The sequence below is a fragment of the Choloepus didactylus genome, chromosome Y (assembly GCF_015220235.1).
Source record: "Choloepus didactylus isolate mChoDid1 chromosome Y, mChoDid1.pri, whole genome shotgun sequence".
NCBI lineage: Eukaryota > Metazoa > Chordata > Mammalia > Pilosa > Megalonychidae > Choloepus > Choloepus didactylus.
The window spans coordinates 11,133,309-11,149,941 of record NC_051335.1 but is presented as its reverse complement, the minus strand read 5'-3'; the positions used below and the strand labels follow the sequence as shown (position 1 = coordinate 11,149,941).

At 39.3% G+C, this 16,633-nt stretch overlaps 1 protein-coding gene across 1 annotated transcript in view; it reads left to right on the top strand.

Moving 5' to 3' along the window:
• Positions 1-15,725, top strand: part of LOC119524013 (ralBP1-associated Eps domain-containing protein 2-like) — a 61,647-nt gene extending 45,922 nt beyond the window's left edge. The window contains exon 6 of the mRNA XM_037822698.1: positions 14,504-15,725. Coding sequence (XP_037678626.1) covers positions 14,504-14,572 — 69 coding nt within the window. The 3' untranslated portion in view covers positions 14,573-15,725. The remainder of the gene's footprint in view (positions 1-14,503) is intronic.
• Positions 15,726-16,633: the final 908 nt, after the last annotated feature.

The following is a 16,633-nucleotide window of genomic DNA, read 5'->3' as shown; positions in this document are numbered from 1 at the left end:
CCAAATCAAAAGACACAGATCAGGAGAATGGATGAATAAATAGGATCCACCTATATACTGTTTACAAGAGACTCATTTTAGACCAAAGATACAAATAGGTTGAAAGTGAAAGGCTGGAAGAAGATACTCCACACAAGCACTAACCAAAAAAAGAGCTGGGATAGCTATATTAATATCAGACAAAATAGGCTTTAAATTCAAAAACTGTTGTGAGACAAAGAATGACATTATATATTAATAAAAGGAACCCTTCACCAATAAGAAATAACCATCATAAATATCTGTGCATCTAAGCAAGTTGCCTCAAAGTTTGTGAAATAAATGCTGGCAAAACTGAAGGGAGTAATAGATGGCTCTACAATACAAGTGGGAGACCTCAACACACCACTCTTATCAATAGATAGAACATCTAAACAGAGGATCAATAAGGAAAGAGAACCTAAATAATATCATAAATGAACTAGACCTAACAGACATATACAAACGTTGTACCCCAAAACAGCAGGATATACATTCTTCTCAAGTGCTCATGGATCATTCTTCAGGAAAGACCTCATGCTTCTGGGGTACACAGCTAGTTTTAATAAATTTTAAAAGATTGAAATTATTCAAAACACTTTCTCTGATCATAATGGAATGAAGTTGATAATCAGTACAAGCCGGAGAACTGGAAAATTCACAAACATGAAGGTTAAACAACACGCTCTTAAACAATCAATGGGTCGTAGAAAAAATAGCAAGAGAAATCAGTAAATATCTCGAGATGAACAAAAACAAGGACACAGCATATCACAACTTATGGGGTACAGCGAAGGCAGTGCTGAGAAGGAAATTTAGAACCCTAAACACCTACATTAAAAAGGAAGAAAGAGCTAAAATCCAAGACCTAAGTGAACACTTGAAGAATCTAGAGAAAGAATAATGAACTAATCCCCCAGCAAGCAGGAAAGAAATAATAAGGTTTAGAGCAGAAATACATGAAATTGAGAACAAAAAAATAACAGAATCAATAAAACCAAAAGGTGGTTCTTTGAGAACATCAATAAAATTGACAAACCCTTAATTAGACTAACCAAAACAAAAAGAGAGAAGATGCAAATAAATAACAGCAGAAGTGAGGGTGGGGGTTGGTCATTACCACTGACCCCATAGAAATAAAAAAGATCGTAAGAGGATACTATGAACATCTGTATGCCAACAACTTAGACAGTGTAGATGAAATCGACAGTTTCCTAGAAACACACAAAGAACATGGACGAACCTTGAGGACATTATGTTGAGTGAAATAGAGTCAGACACAAAAGGACAAATATTGTTTGATCTCACTAATATGAACTAATTGTAATAAGTACACTTACAGAGTTAAATCTAGAATATAGGTTAATACAGGAGATAGAATGAAGGTAGAAAGGGGGATCCAATGCTTGACGTGTGCAGAATTTTTAACTAGGTTGAATTTAAATTTTTGGAAACGGATAGAGGCGATGGTAGCACGATATGGTGAGTGCTGTTAATAGCAGTGAATTATGTGTGTAATTGTGGTTGAAAGAGGAGTTTAGAGCCATGTACATCACTAGAAGGAAAGTTGGGTTTTAAAACCTGGGACTGTATAACATGGTGAACTCTAATAGATGATGACTGTAATTAATAGTACAAATATAAAAATGTTCTTTCATGAATTAGAACAAATTTATACCACTATTATTACAAGGAGTTAATAATAGAGAGGTATATGGAGAAATGCACCTATTGCAAACTATGGACTGTAGTTAACAGTAATATTTTAATATTCTTTCATCAACAGTAACAAATGTACCACACCAATGCTAGGGGTCAATAAGGGGGTGGGGATAAGGGGTATGGGATTTTTTTTTGAGTAATGAAAATGTTCTTAAATTGTGGTGATAAATGCACAACTATGTGATGATGCTGTGAGCCACTGATTGTATGCTTTGAATGGATGGTATGGTGTGTGAATATATCTCAATATAACAGGTAAAACATATTTAAAGGACTTGAATAGTCATTTTGCCATAGAGAGTATAAGGAAGACATTCAACCTTATTAGAATTTAAGGAAATGCAAATTAAAGCCATGATTACATACCACTGAAAGTAATTGGTTGTTACTGAAAATTGTTTGCTAAAACAAAAAAGTAGGACACCACCAGGTGCTGGCAACTGGAACTCTCATGCATTGGTGATAGGAATGCAAAACGGAATAAGCACTCTGGAAAGTCTTCTGAAAATGTCTTATGAAGCTGTACATATATCTACCATATTACCCAGCAGTCCTATTTCTGGGTATTTACCTTGATGAAATGAAAACCTATGTTCACATAACTGTACACGGATATTTATTGCAGTTTTATTTGTAGTCGCCAAAAGGTATGAATAACCCAAATGTCCTTCAAAGGATGAATAGAGAAGCTGTGGTACATTCATACAATGAAATAGATCTCACTCAGCAGTGAAAAGGAAGGATGCCCACAACAACTCGAATGCATCTCAAAGACATTATGCTGATTCAGACAAGGCAGTAACAAAAGATGATGTGCAGTATGATTCCTTTATTTGACATTCTCAAAAAGGCAAAACTGTAGTGATGGAAAGCAGCTCAGTGGTTGTCAGGGATTATGGGTGAGGCGAGGGTGTGTATATAAATGGGTAACACCAGGGAGCTTCTTCTGTTGATGGAACTGAAAGGTATCTTGAAATTGAAAACAAAAAAAGTCAAGTTTATTCCATGATAATTTCAAAAAATAAAGGTTTTTTTTTTTTTAATGTCAAAATCCTGTTAAACAGTTCTATGGCTTTGAGGACCTATGCGAGTGAATCCTGTTTTATGAATTTTTGTATGTGACCTTTTTTTCTTTTGCTTTGTTTTGTTTTGTTTTTTTTTGTTGTTGTTGGTATTGTTGTTTGGTTTGGGGTTTTCTCCTCTCTCCCTCTGAAGGCTGGGTGTGCTGAAATGTCATAATAGGATGCTATGGAGTAGGTCCATTTTCATCCATTATTCTCTATCGTTGGTGAGTCCTTTTAATTTGGAAACCCACATTCCTTGGTTCTGGGAGTTTTCTTGACATTGTTGATGTTGTTCATGTTCTTGTTGATTATTTCCTCCTCCCCCTGTTTTCTCTGTTCTCACTGGCTGATGTTCAGATATTGGACCTCTTTGCTTCGTCCTCTAATTCTCGCTTCTGTTTTCTTTAGTTTCTTCCCCCTCCCTTTCTCCTCTCTTTTATTCCTTCTTTTCCTTTCTTCCTTTTTGTCCTTTTTGTCAGTTTCTGTATTTAATTTTAAATTCTAAATATCCTCTTGTATAATAACCAAGAGTTCATTTTTTGTTCTGTTTCTTTTTGTTACTATCTTGTTCTTACAGTATCTTCTCTTAACAGTAGTTTTTTCTTCTTCCTGAATATTTGTGTTTTTCTTTTTGTTTTTTTTTTTGTATTTTTTTGTTTAATGCTTTCCACCAATAGCTGATGAGCCTTCTTTGCTCATATTTTAGAGGAGGGTAAAGTGCTGATTGGAAGTTCATAGCACATTGTAGGGCTTGTCAACTTTGAGCGTCACCGTCCTGCAGTCTGGCTGGGCTGTGTAATTGGGGAACCTCCAACACAGTGTTGCTGGCTCTTTCCTCTTGGTCTGGTTGAGGAACCCAGAGAGAAGCCTCTTCTGTTCTCCTGTGTGGAGGGAAAGGCTTTGTTCAGTGAAGGGAGAGGGCTGTGGGTCTCTGCCTCCAAGTTGCAATATGTTCCTTGCATCCCCCTGTTTCCCATGTAGTATCTTGTCCTCAACAGCGTCTATTTATCTCTGATACAGGGATCCTCTATTTTTCCTTTCCAAGGAGTAAACTGTTAGTGTTCTGCTTTGGTGGTGGGAAGGATATGGGGATCTAATTGCTTCTGAAACAGACTTTCGACCAACACTTGAGTCTTTTAGAGATCCTCCTATATAAAATCAGATTGGTTCTTATTTTTTTCCCTATGCTTAGCTTGCAATTCAGTTTCCTTTGCTTGATCTGTATGAGTGGAAAAGTTCTAGGTCTAGTTCCAAGTCTATGTCTAGTTCTGAAGAATCACCATAATGAAGATTCATGAATCCTGACTTAATTTCCAGATAAAGCCAGTCTGCAGACCCAGAACCCTCTTCAAAATGAAGGGAGAGGCGGGGCAAGATGGCAGACTGGTGAGCTGTATGTTTTAGTTACTCCTCCAGGAAAGTAGGTAAAAAGCCAGGAACTGTGTGGACTGGACACCACAGAGCAATCTGTCTTTGGGCATACTTCATACAACACTCATGAAAACGTGGAACTGCTGAGATCAGCGAAATCTGTAAGTTTTTGCAGCCAGGGGACCCGCGCCCCTCCCTGCCAGGCTCAGTCCCGGGGGAGGAGGGACTGTCAGCTCCGGGAAGGAGAAGGGAGAATTGCAGTGGCTGCTCTTATCGGAAACTCATTCTACTGATTCAAACTCCAACCATAGATAGACTGAGACCAGACACCAGAGACTCTGAGAGCAGCCAGCCCAGCAGAGAGGAGACAGGCATAGAAAAAAAACAACACGAAAAACTCCAAAATAAAAGCAGAGGATTTTTGGAGTTCTGGTGAACACAGAAAGGGGAAGGGCGGAGATCAGGCCTTGAGGCGCATATGCAAATCCCGAAGCAAAGCTGATCTCTCTGCCCTGTGCACCTTCCCTTAATGGCCCTGGTTGCTTTGTCTATTAGCATTTCAATAACCCATTAGATCTCTGAGGAGGGCCGTTTTTTTTTTTTTTTTTAAATCCTTTTTGCATTTTCTAAAACAATTACTCTAAGAAGCTCAATACAGAAAGCTTCAAAGAATTGAAATTTGGGCACGTCAAGTCAAGAGCAGAACTAAGAGAGCTCTGAGACAAAAGGCAATAATCCAGTGGCTGAGAAAATTCACTAAACAACACAACTTCCCAAGAAAAGGGGGGTGTCCGCTCACAGCCACCATCCTGGTGGACAGGAAACACTCCTGCCCATCGCCAGCCCCATAGCCCAGAGCTGCCCCAGACAACCCAGTGTGACGGAAGTGCTTCAAATAACAGGCACACACCACAAAACTGGGCGTGGACATTAGCCTTCCCTGCAACCTCAGCTGAATGTCCCAGAGCTGGGAAGGGGGAGCAGTGTGAATTAACAGAGCCCCATTCAGCCATCATTTGAGCAGACTGGGAGCCTCCCTACACAGCCCAGCAGCCCAGAACTGCCCTGGGGGGACAGCACTCACCTGTGACATAGCACAGTCATCCCTCAACAGAGGACCTGGGGTGCACAGCCTGGAAGAGGGGCCCACTTGCAAGTCTCAGGAGCCATACGCCAATACCAAAGACTTGTGGGTCAGTGGCAGAGACAAACTGTGGCAGGACTGAACTGAAGGATTAGACTATTGCAGCAGCTTTAAAACTCTAGGATCATCAGGGAGATTTGATTGTTAGGGCCACCCCCCTCCCCGACTGCCCAGAAAAACGCCCCACATACAGGGCAGGCAACACCAACTAGACACGCAAGCTTGGTACACCAATTGGGCCCCACAAGACTCACTCCCCCACTCACCAAAAAGGCTAAGCAGGGGAGATCTGGCTTGTGGAGAACAGGTGGCTCGTGGACGCCACCTGCTGGTTAGTTAGAGAAAGTGTACTCCACGAAGCTGTAGATCTGATAAATTAGAGATAAGGACTTCAACTGGTCTACAAACCCTAAAAGAACCCTATCAAGTTCAGCAAATGCCACGAGGCCAAAAACAACAGAAAATTATAAAGCATATGAGAAAACCAGACGATATGGATAACCCAAGCCCAAGCACCCAAATCAAAATACCAGAAGAGACACAGCACCTAGAGCAGCTACTCAAAGAACTAAAGATGAACAATGAGACCCTAGTACGGGATATGAAGGAAATCAAGAAGACCCTAGAAGAGCATAAAGAAGACATTGCAAGACTAAATAAAAAAATGGATGATCTTATGGAAATTAAAGAAACTGTTGACCAAATTAAAAAGATTCTGGACACTCATAGTACAAGACTAGAGGAAGTTGAACAAGGAATCAGTGACCTGGAAGATGACAGAATGGAAAATGAAAGCATAAAAGAAAGAATGGGGAAAAAAATTGAAAAACTCGAAATGGACCTCAGGGATATGATAGATAATATGAAACGTCCGAATATAAGACTCATTGGTGTCCCAGAAGGGGAAGAAAAGGGTAAAGGTCTAGGAAGAGTATTCAAAGAAATTGTTGGGGAAAACTTCCCAAATCTTCTAAACAACATAAATACACAAATCATAAATGCTCAGCGAACTCCAAATAGAATAAATCCAAAAAAACTCACTCCGAGACATATACTGATCACACTGTCAAACATAGAAGAGAAGGAGCAAGTTCTGAAAGCAGCAAGAGAAAAGCAATTCACCACATACAAAGGAAACAGCATAAGACTAAGTAGTGACTACTCAGCAGCCACCATTGAGGCAAGAAGGCAGTGGCACGATATATTTAAAATTCTGAGTGAGAGGAATTTCCAGCCAAGAATACTTTATCCAGCAAAGCTCTCCTTCAAATTTGAGGGAGAGCTTAAATTTTTCACAGACAAACAAATGCTGAGAGAATTTGCTACCAAGAGACCTGCCCTACTGGAGATACTAAAGGGAGCCCTACAGACAGAGAAACAAAGACAGGACAGAGAGACTTCGAGAAAGGTTCAGTACTAAAGAGATTCGGTATGGGTACAATAAAGGATATTAATAGAGAGAGGGAAAAATATGGCAAACATAATCCAAAGGATAAGATGGCCGATTCAAGAAATGCCTTCACGGTTTTAACGTTGAATGTAAATGGATTAAACTCCCCAATTAAAAGATATAGATTCGCGGAATGGATCAAAAAAAATGAACCATCAATATGTTGCATACAAGAGACTCATCTTAGACACAGGGACACAAAGAAACTGAAAGTGAAAGGATGGAAAAAAATATTTCATGCAAGCTACAGCCAAAAGAAAGCAGGTGTAGCAATATTAATCTCAGATAAAATAGACTTCAAATGCAGGGATGTTTTGAGAGACAAAGAAGGCCACTACGTACTAATAAAAGGGGCAATTCAGCAAGAAGAAATAACAATCGTAAATGTCTATGCACCCAATAAAGGTGCCACAAAATACATGAGAGAAACATTGGCAAAACTAAAGGAAGCAATTGATGTTTCCACAATAATTGTGGGAGACTTCAACACATCACTCTGTCCTATAGATAGATCAACCAGACAGAAGACCAATAAGGAAATTGAAAACCTAAACAATCTGATAAATGAATTAGATTTAACAGACATCTACAGGACATTACATCCCAAATCACCAGGATACACATACTTTTCTAGTGCTCACGGAACTTTTTCCAGAATAGACCATATGCTGGGACATAAAACAAGCCTCAATAAATTTAAAAAGATTGAAATTATTCAAAGCACATTCTCTGACCACAATGGAATACAATTAGAAGTCAATAACCATCAGAGACTTAGAAAATTCACAAATACCTGGAGATTAAACAACACACTCCTAAACAATCAGTGGGTTAAAGAAGAAATAGCAAGAGAAATTGCTAAATATATAGAGACGAATGAAAATGAGAACACAACATACCAAAACCTATGGGATGCAGCAAAAGCAGTGCTAAGGGGGAAATTTATAGCACTAAACGCATATATTAACAAGGAAGAAAGAGCCAAAATCAAAGAACTAATGGATCAACTGAAGGAGCTAGAAAATGAACAGCAAACCAATCCTAAACCAAGTACAAGAAAAGAAATAACAAGGATTAAAGCAGAAATAAATGACATAGAGAAGAAAAAAACAATAGAAAGGATAAATATCACCAAAAGTTGGTTCTTTGAGAAGATCAACAAGATTGACAAGCCCCTAGCTAGACTGACAAAATCAAAAAGAGAGAAAACCCATATAAACAAAATAATGAATGAAAAAGGTGACATAACTGCAGATCCTGAAGAAATTAAAAAAATTATAAGAGGATATTATGAACAACTGTATGGCAACAAACTGGATAATGTAGAAGAAATGGACAATTTCCTGGAAACATATGAACAACCTAGACTGACCAGAGAAGAAATAGAAGACCTCAACCAACCCATCACAAGCAAAGAGATCCAATCAGTCATCAAAAATCTTCCCACAAATAAATGCCCAGGGCCAGATGGCTTCACAGGGGAATTCTACCAAACTTTCCAGAAAGAACTGACACCAATCTTACTCAAACTCTTTCAAAACATTGAAAAAAATGGAACACTACCTAACTCATTTTATGAAGCTAACATCAATCTAATACCAAAACCAGGCAAAGATGCTACAAAAAAGAAAACTACCGGCCAGTCTCCCTAATGAATATAGATGCAAAAATCCTCAACAAAATACTTGCAAATCGAATCCAAAGACACATTAAAAAAATCATACACCATGACCAAGTGGGGTTCATTCCAGGCATGCAAGGATGGTTCAACATAAGAAAAACAATCAATGTATTACAACACATTAAAAACTCGAAAGGGAAAAATCAATTGATCATCTCAATAGATGCTGAAAAAGCATTTGACAAAATCCAACATCCCTTTTTGATAAAAACACTTCAAAACGTAGGAATTGAAGGAAACTTCCTCAACATGATAAAGAGCATATATGAAAAACCCACAGCCAGCATAGTACTCAATGGTGAGAGACTGAAAGCCTTCCCTCTAAGATCAGGAACAAGACAAGGATGCCCGCTGTCACCACTGTTATTCAACATTGTGCTGGAAGTGCTAGCCAGGGCAATCCGGCAAGACAAAGAAATAAAAGGCATCCAAATTGGAAAAGAAGAAGTAAAACTGTCATTGTTTGCAGACGATATGATCTTATATCTAGAAAACCCTGAGAAATCAACGATACACCTACTAGAGCTAATAAACAAATTTAGCAAAGTAGCGGGATACAAGATTAATGCACATAAGTCAGTAATGTTTCTATATGCTAGAAATGAACAAACTGAAGAGACACTCAAGAAAAAGATACCATTTTCAATAGCAACTAAAAAAATCAAGTACCTAGGAATAAACTTAACCAAAGATGTAAAAGACCTATACAAAGAAAAGTACATAACTCTACTAAAAGAAATAGAAGGGGACCTTAAAAGATGGAAAAATATTCCATGTTCATGGATAGGAAGGCTAAATGTCATTAAGATGTCAATTCTACCCAAACTCATCTACAGATTCAATGCAATCCCAATCAAAATTCCAACAACCTACTTTGCAGACTTGGAAAAGCTAGTTATCAAATTTATTTGGAAAGGGAAGATGCCTCGAATTGCTAAAGACACTCTAAAAAAGAAAAACGAAGTGGGAGGACTTACACTCCCTGACTTTGAAGCTTATTATAAAGCCACAGTTGCCAAAACAGCATGGTACTGGCACAAAGATAGACATATAGATCAATGGAATCGAATTGAGAATTCAGAGATAGACCCTCAGATCTATGGCCGACTGATCTTTGATAAGGCCCCCAAAGTCACCGAACTGAGCCATAATGGTCTTTTCAACAAATGGGGCTGGGAGAGTTGGATATCCATATCCAAAAGAATGAAAGAGGACCCCTACCTCACCCCCTACACAAAAATTAACTCAAAATGGACCAAAGATCTCAATATAAAAGAAAGTACCATAAAACTCCTAGAAGATAATGTAGGAAAACATCTTCAAGACCTTGTATTAGGAGGCCACTTCCTAGACTTTACACCCAAAGCACAAGCAACAAAAGAGAAAATAGATAAATGGGAACTCCTCAAGCTTAGAAGTTTCTGCACCTCAAAGCAATTTCTCAAAAAGGTAAAGAGGCAGCCAACTCAATGGGAAAAAATTTTTGGAAACCATGTATCTGACAAAAGACTGATATCTTGCATATACAAAGAAATCCTACAACTCAATGACAATAGTACAGACAGCCCAATTATAAAATGGGCAAAAGATATGAAAAGACAGTTCTCTGAAGAGGAAATACAAATGGCCAAGAAACACATGAAAAAATGTTCAGCTTCACTAGCTATTAGAGAGATGCAAATTAAGACCACAATGAGATACCATCTAACACCGGTTAGAATGGCTGCCATTAAACAAACAGGAAACTACAAATGCTGGAGGGGATGTGGAGAAATTGGAACTCTTATTCATTGTTGGTGGGACTGTATAATGGTTCAGCCACTCTGGAAGTCAGTCTGGCAGTTCCCTAGAAAACTAGATATAGAGCTACCATTCGATCCAGCGATTGCACTTCTCGGTATATACCCGGAAGATCGGAAAGCAGTGACACGAACAGATATCTGCACGCCAATGTTCATAGCAGCATTATTCACAATTGCCAAGAGATGGAAACAACCCAAATGTCCTTCAACAGATGAGTGGATAAATAAAATGTGGTATATACACACGATGGAATACTACGCGGCAGTAAGAAGGAACGATCTGGTGAAACATATGACAACATGGATGAACCTTGAAGACATAATGCTGAGCGAAATAAGCCAGGCAGAGAAAGAGAAATATTATATGCTACCACTAATGTGAACTTTGAAAAATGTAAAACAAATGGTTTATAATGTAGAATGTAGGGGAACTAGCAGTAGAGAGCAATTAAGGAAGGGGGAACAATAATCCAAGAAGAACAGATAAGCTATTTAACGTTCTGGGGATGCCCAGAAATGACTGTGGTCTATTAATTTCTGATGGATGTAGTAGGAACAAGTTCACTGAAATGTTGCTATATTATGTAACTTTCTTGGGGTAAAGTAGGAACATGTTGGAAGTTAAACAGTTATCTTAGGTTAGTTGTCTTTTTCTTACTCCCTTGCTATGGTCTCTTTGAAATGTTCTTTTATTGTATGTTTGTTTTCTTTTTAACTTTTTTTTTCATACAGGTGATTTAAAAAAGAAGGGAAAGTTAAAAAAAAAAAAAAAGAAAAGAAAAAAGACAAACAAGGAAAAAAAAAAAAAAAGATGTAGTGCCCCCTTGAGGAGCCTGTGGAGAATGCAGGGGTATTTGCCTACCCCACCTTCATGGTTGCTAACATGACCACAGACATAGGGGACTGGTGGTTTGATGGGTTGAGCCCTCTACCATAAGTCTTACCCTTGGGAAGACGGTTGCTGCAAAGAAGAGGCTAGGCCTCCCTGTATTTGTGCCTAAGAGTCTCCTCCTGAATGCCTCTTTGTTGCTCAGATGTGGCCCTCTCTCTCTGGCTAAGCCAACTTGAAAGGTGAAATCACTGCCCTCCCCCCTACGTGGGATCAGACACCCAGGGAAGTGAATCTCCCTGGCAACGTGGAATATGACTGCCGGGGAGGAATGTAGACCCGGCATCGTGGGATGGAGAACATCTTCTTGACCAAAAGGGGGATGTGAAAGGAAATGAAATAAGCTTCAGTGGCAGAGAGATTCCAAAACGAGCCAAGAGATCACTCTGGTGGGCACTCTTACGCACACTTTAGACCACCTTTTTTAGGTTCTAAAGAATTGGGGTAGCTGGTGGTGGATACCTGAAACTATTAAACTACAACCCAGAACCCATGAATCTCGAAGACAGTTGTATAAAAATGTAGCTTATGAGGGGTGACAGTGGGATTGGGAATGCCATAAGGACCAAACTCCACTTTGTCTAGTTTATGGATGGATGTGTAGAAAAGTAGGGGAAGCAAACAAACAGACAAAGGTACCCAGTGTTCTTTTTTACTTCAATTGCTCTTTTTCACTCTAATTATTATTCTTGTTATTTTTGTGTGTGTGCTAATGAAGGTGTCAGGGATTGATTTAGGTGATGAATGTACAACTATGTAATGGTACTGTAAACAATCGAAAGTACAATTTGTTTTGTATGACTGCGTGGTATGTGAATATATCTCAATAAAATGATGATTAAAAAAAAAAACTATAGAACAAAAAAAAGAAAATTCCATTTGATTCAACCATTGCTTTGTAATTCAGTGAAAGTTATAATCCAGGTAAAAATAGAATGGATTAGAAACCACAAAAAAAAAAAAAAATGAAGGGAGGCCCAAGTCCCCTTGAGGAAGGACCCCAGCATGCTGCCAGAAAATACACTGTCAACCCTTTCTTCCAGCCCTTCCCAAAAGAACCTGTGACCTTTTACCAGGGTGTCTGTGTACTGGAGAGAAGGAAATAATCAGACTTTTTGGGAATTACTGGACACTGACTCTAACTGACACTAATTCCTGAAGACCCAAAATAGCACTGGGGTCTACCAGTCAGAGTAGGGGCTCATGCAGGTCAGGTGATCAGTGGCGTTTTGGCTCTGGTCTGTGTCACAGTGGGTGGTTGTTTCCCAGCCCCAGAAATGTATAATTAGCATAGAGATACTTAGCAACTGGCAGAATCCTCACATTTATTTTCTTGGATTTGCTATGTCATTTACCATTCATCAATTTGCCTTCCACCTTACAAATTTTATTGCCATCACTACTTCTTTTGTTCTTGCCTTTGTGATCTATGATTTTTAAAAATTCCTTTGTGCTTTTGGTACAGTTCCAGGAGAGAGTATTGTACACATGTTCATGCTTCCGTCTTTCCCCGAATCCTTTAGCTGTACTGTTGCACTGGATGATTTTATACAGTTAGAAGGCTTTGAAGATGTATACTGGTGAATCCTGTAGCTATGTCTCTAGTCTTATCCTTCTTTCCTCCGCACTCTAGACATGCATATACACTGCTCACTCAGCTTCCCCCCTCAGGTAGTAATATACATCTCAGATACTGAATTCCCAACCTTCTCCTTGAAAAAATCATTTCTTAGTCAGTCTTCTTGTTTGCAGTTAATACCACTAGCAGCCATCTGTTTGCTTAATCCCCAAACCCAGAAGTCATCCTCAAATCTTCCTTCTCTTCTACGACAAATCATTAGCAAGTTCTGTCAGTTCTAGATTCAAAATGTCTCCATCATCATGGCTACTACTCTGGTCCAAGCCATTTTCGTTTCTCGGTTGGATAAATGCAGTCGCCTCCCAACTGCTTTCCTGCTTCCACTCTTGCCCTGCTATGATCCACTTTCTGCACAGTAGCCAGAAGGAAATTTTTAAATTAGATACTGTCCCTTTCCTGGTTAGTCCCTTGGTGACTTCTTGCTGCCGTTTGAGTGAAATCCACACATCTTACTCTGCCCACAAGGACTTGTAGGATCTGGGTCCTATGAAAATCTCTGACTTCATCTCTTGCTGCTGGTTTCCTTGCTCTTCCTACTCTGGCCGCACAGGCCTTCTTATTCATTGGGAACTCCAAGCTTGTGCCCTCCTCAAGGTCTTTGCTGTTGCTGTTTCCACTGCCTCAGTGCCCTTCCCCGGTATCTCCACATGGCTTACTCCATCACTTCATCCAACTCTCTGCTCAAATGGCCTCACCTCTGAGAAGGCTCTCCTGACCACCCTCTCCACTTTTCTCCCAGGTTCCCCCCTCTGTTACTGTCTATAACAGCATCTTATTTTCCTTCTGAATTTATCTTGTTCTTTAAGTTTATGGTGTTTCTCTAGGCATTTGCATATAAGCCCTCTGAGGGCCTTGGTCTTATCTGTCATGCTTTTGTTGACACCATCACGCCTCGAGCAGTGTCAGGCTCACAGGACAGAGCTCCTCAAAGACTACTGGATGGGTGGAGGGGAAGGTGTGTAAATTAAAGCTCATTGGGTTCTATGCTGACTACTAGCATGTTGGAGTTCTGGGGCATCTCAGAATCGATCCTTTAAAAAGAAATGTTTCCCACCTTGACTTATTCTACTTAAGAATGCCTTTATGTGTCCCCTATGCCCCAATACATCTGTTTTAGGGTTGTGAGTTCGGATTCTCTTGTAGCAGATTGCTGATCCTCTTTTCTGTCTACCACCCAGAAGTCACATCTTAAGGCATATTTTGTGTAGGAGACTGGACAGGACTTGGTGGAGGGACAACCAGTGCACTTTTTCATTCCCCAAACCTGACTGAGCATGGTTCTAGATTAGAAGTGAGAGATTACAACTAGAAATTTATTTCTGGTGGCTTGTCTCTCAGTATTGGAAGTGTGTTTTTGGCTTTCTGCTCCCTCCCTTCCAGTTTTTTTTTTTTTAAATTTTTATTTTTAATGTCATTGTCTGCCAGCCACTGATCCTGTTAAAACTGAGGGTGGGACTGAGACCAGGGGTGGGGGGAGGCAGTCAGTTTCAGTTAATCATCTTCAGAAAGGAGCTGAGAGATTACAAATTGTAACTCCCCCTTTGTCTAGTCATCAGCTTTAAATATGCTGCCTTCAATCTATCTGCCCTTGGGTCACACAGCACTTAAGTGTTCATGGATCCTGTTGTAAATTTCTTTTTAATATCTGATGATGTAGGGATGAACCCAGGAAAATGAACCCTTTGCTCTTTTGTTTTTCTTCTCTCTGTTTTATATAATTTAGGAGGTTCATCAAGAGCAGATTGCATTGGAAAACCAATTGGAACAACTTCGTCCAGTCACTGTGTTGTGACCCTCAAGGTTCAAGCGAGTGACCTTTTCTGCCAAGATCTTTCCTTCGAATGTTTGAGCCAATTACTTGTCATAGATGTCTGATTGTGTCAAAAGCTGTGAGCAGCAACATACAATCCATGTCACCTTTCCTCTTGCACTTCACCTATACATTTTACTGTGGTAGAAGAAAATACTTCAACTGATTATCAGTTTGAAGTTGTAATTATCCGTGGAATTTATCTCCCATTCTTAAGTACTTCCTCAAGGTGTTAGATGCTGCTCCCTACCAAAAATCAATCTTCTAGCAAATAAAAATGATCTAGAACATTATTTAATTAAAGAATTTATGATTTGTGCAAAATCTTACAACCAAGTAACTTCAGGATGCTTGTTTTATTTTTGTAGGTGTATCAAACAATAGATTGGCTTCCTAAATAATAGAGATTCCAACTGGAGAGTTTTGGGCATGATGACAATAAAAAGAAAACTAAAACTAAATAAAATAAAGCAAAAACATGAGATTTAGGCTGGTGCTATACCCTCCAACACTATTTGCCAAAAATTGCTTCTCTAGTGCCATTTTAATATGTCTAGCTATAGGTAATACAAGGCTATTGTTTTCTATTGAATGTCAAAGACTCATTGGGTCTTTACAACTTTGGGAAGTGGAGGTTTTGGCAATGAACTATTTAACTTGGCTAAACTAGGCCATCAACTCAGATAACTCAGTCCTTTCATGTGCTTACAATTTGGGACAAGAGCAATCTGCTTTAACTGCCTTGCCTAATCAAATTAAATAAATAATTGCCAGATCTCTAGTTTTTTATCTTGGACAAGGACAGCTTATTGGTAAAGCATGAGTTTGGAAACCACACATCAAATATGAAAGGCTGGTGAACCTGTTTGGATTGATAAACATTTGTTGTTGGAACTGAGGTTTCCAAACTGGGGGAGAAGGAGAAATGTTTTTACTAACCATCCAACAACCTCTGGTAGTTATTTGTGTCTTTGTTATCTTAACCTGGATTGGGAATGTATTGTGTATAAGGAAAGAAGTCCTGTCCTCACGTTGGTAAACAACTCTTGTGTTCTCTGTGAAGTATCCACTTGGGAAGTGGTTGGTTTATATCCAATCCAGAGGAGCCCAACTAACTCCAGTGTAGGTGATGTGATCAAGTTTGGAACGTGGCACCCTACCAAAATTTAGATAGCTGCCGCTTCTCCTGAAAGCCCAAGCTGAAAGTCAGAATTGACAGACCCTCACAGGGATCAAGCACCCCCAGCTTTAACATCACTTAGAGAGGCTAATGGCGAGAAGTGCAGTCTCTTTTGCATTTTGCTAATTTACCCATTCTTAGGATAGAGGGATGGGGTGTGACGGGTCCTTTTCTAAAGCAGTTTTGGGTGGGTTCGTCATATGTGGGATGAAGCCTTCAATTTTAGCAGAGCTAAGTGCTTTTAGGAAAAAAAGCAGGCATTTATTTAATGCTTGCCTATTCCGCTGGCAAGCTTTATTAATAGTTGAATGGCAGAAGAGAAGGGCTAAACAGAAGATGATGTTTTTCCAAAGGAAAAACAAATTGTTGACTCTCTTCTGTGCCCATTTAAGGATTTCAAATTGATTTGATTTTGAAAGTCAGGAAACTTGAAACATTTCTTAAATTTTCTTTTTCTTCCCCTTTGGCTGCCCCTTTTATTCTGTGGGAAGGGTTGGGAGTGAGTTTAAACTCTTCCTAAGATTATGAATGGGTCAGTGCAAATTTTTTAGGTCACTTCTCTCCCCCTGTTCTGTGATCTGGAGGCTATAACAAATTTTATAAATAGTGTTCTTGTTGCAGAGTTTTGCAGCATGTTTGGCTTTTGTTACATTCAATCCAGGAAAGACCAGCATATTGCACTTTATCTCTTAATCCCCCATTGCATCTTCACTCACTCAGGATAGCACTTCATATCCATCAACCAGACATAGAAACTAAGGAATGTTAGTGTATATTCTGCATTTTAGAAATATTTACATGCTTATCCCCCCATCAAGTCAATGCCAGAGTGAGGTGAGCCATATTAGGTCAGCTTTTTGATT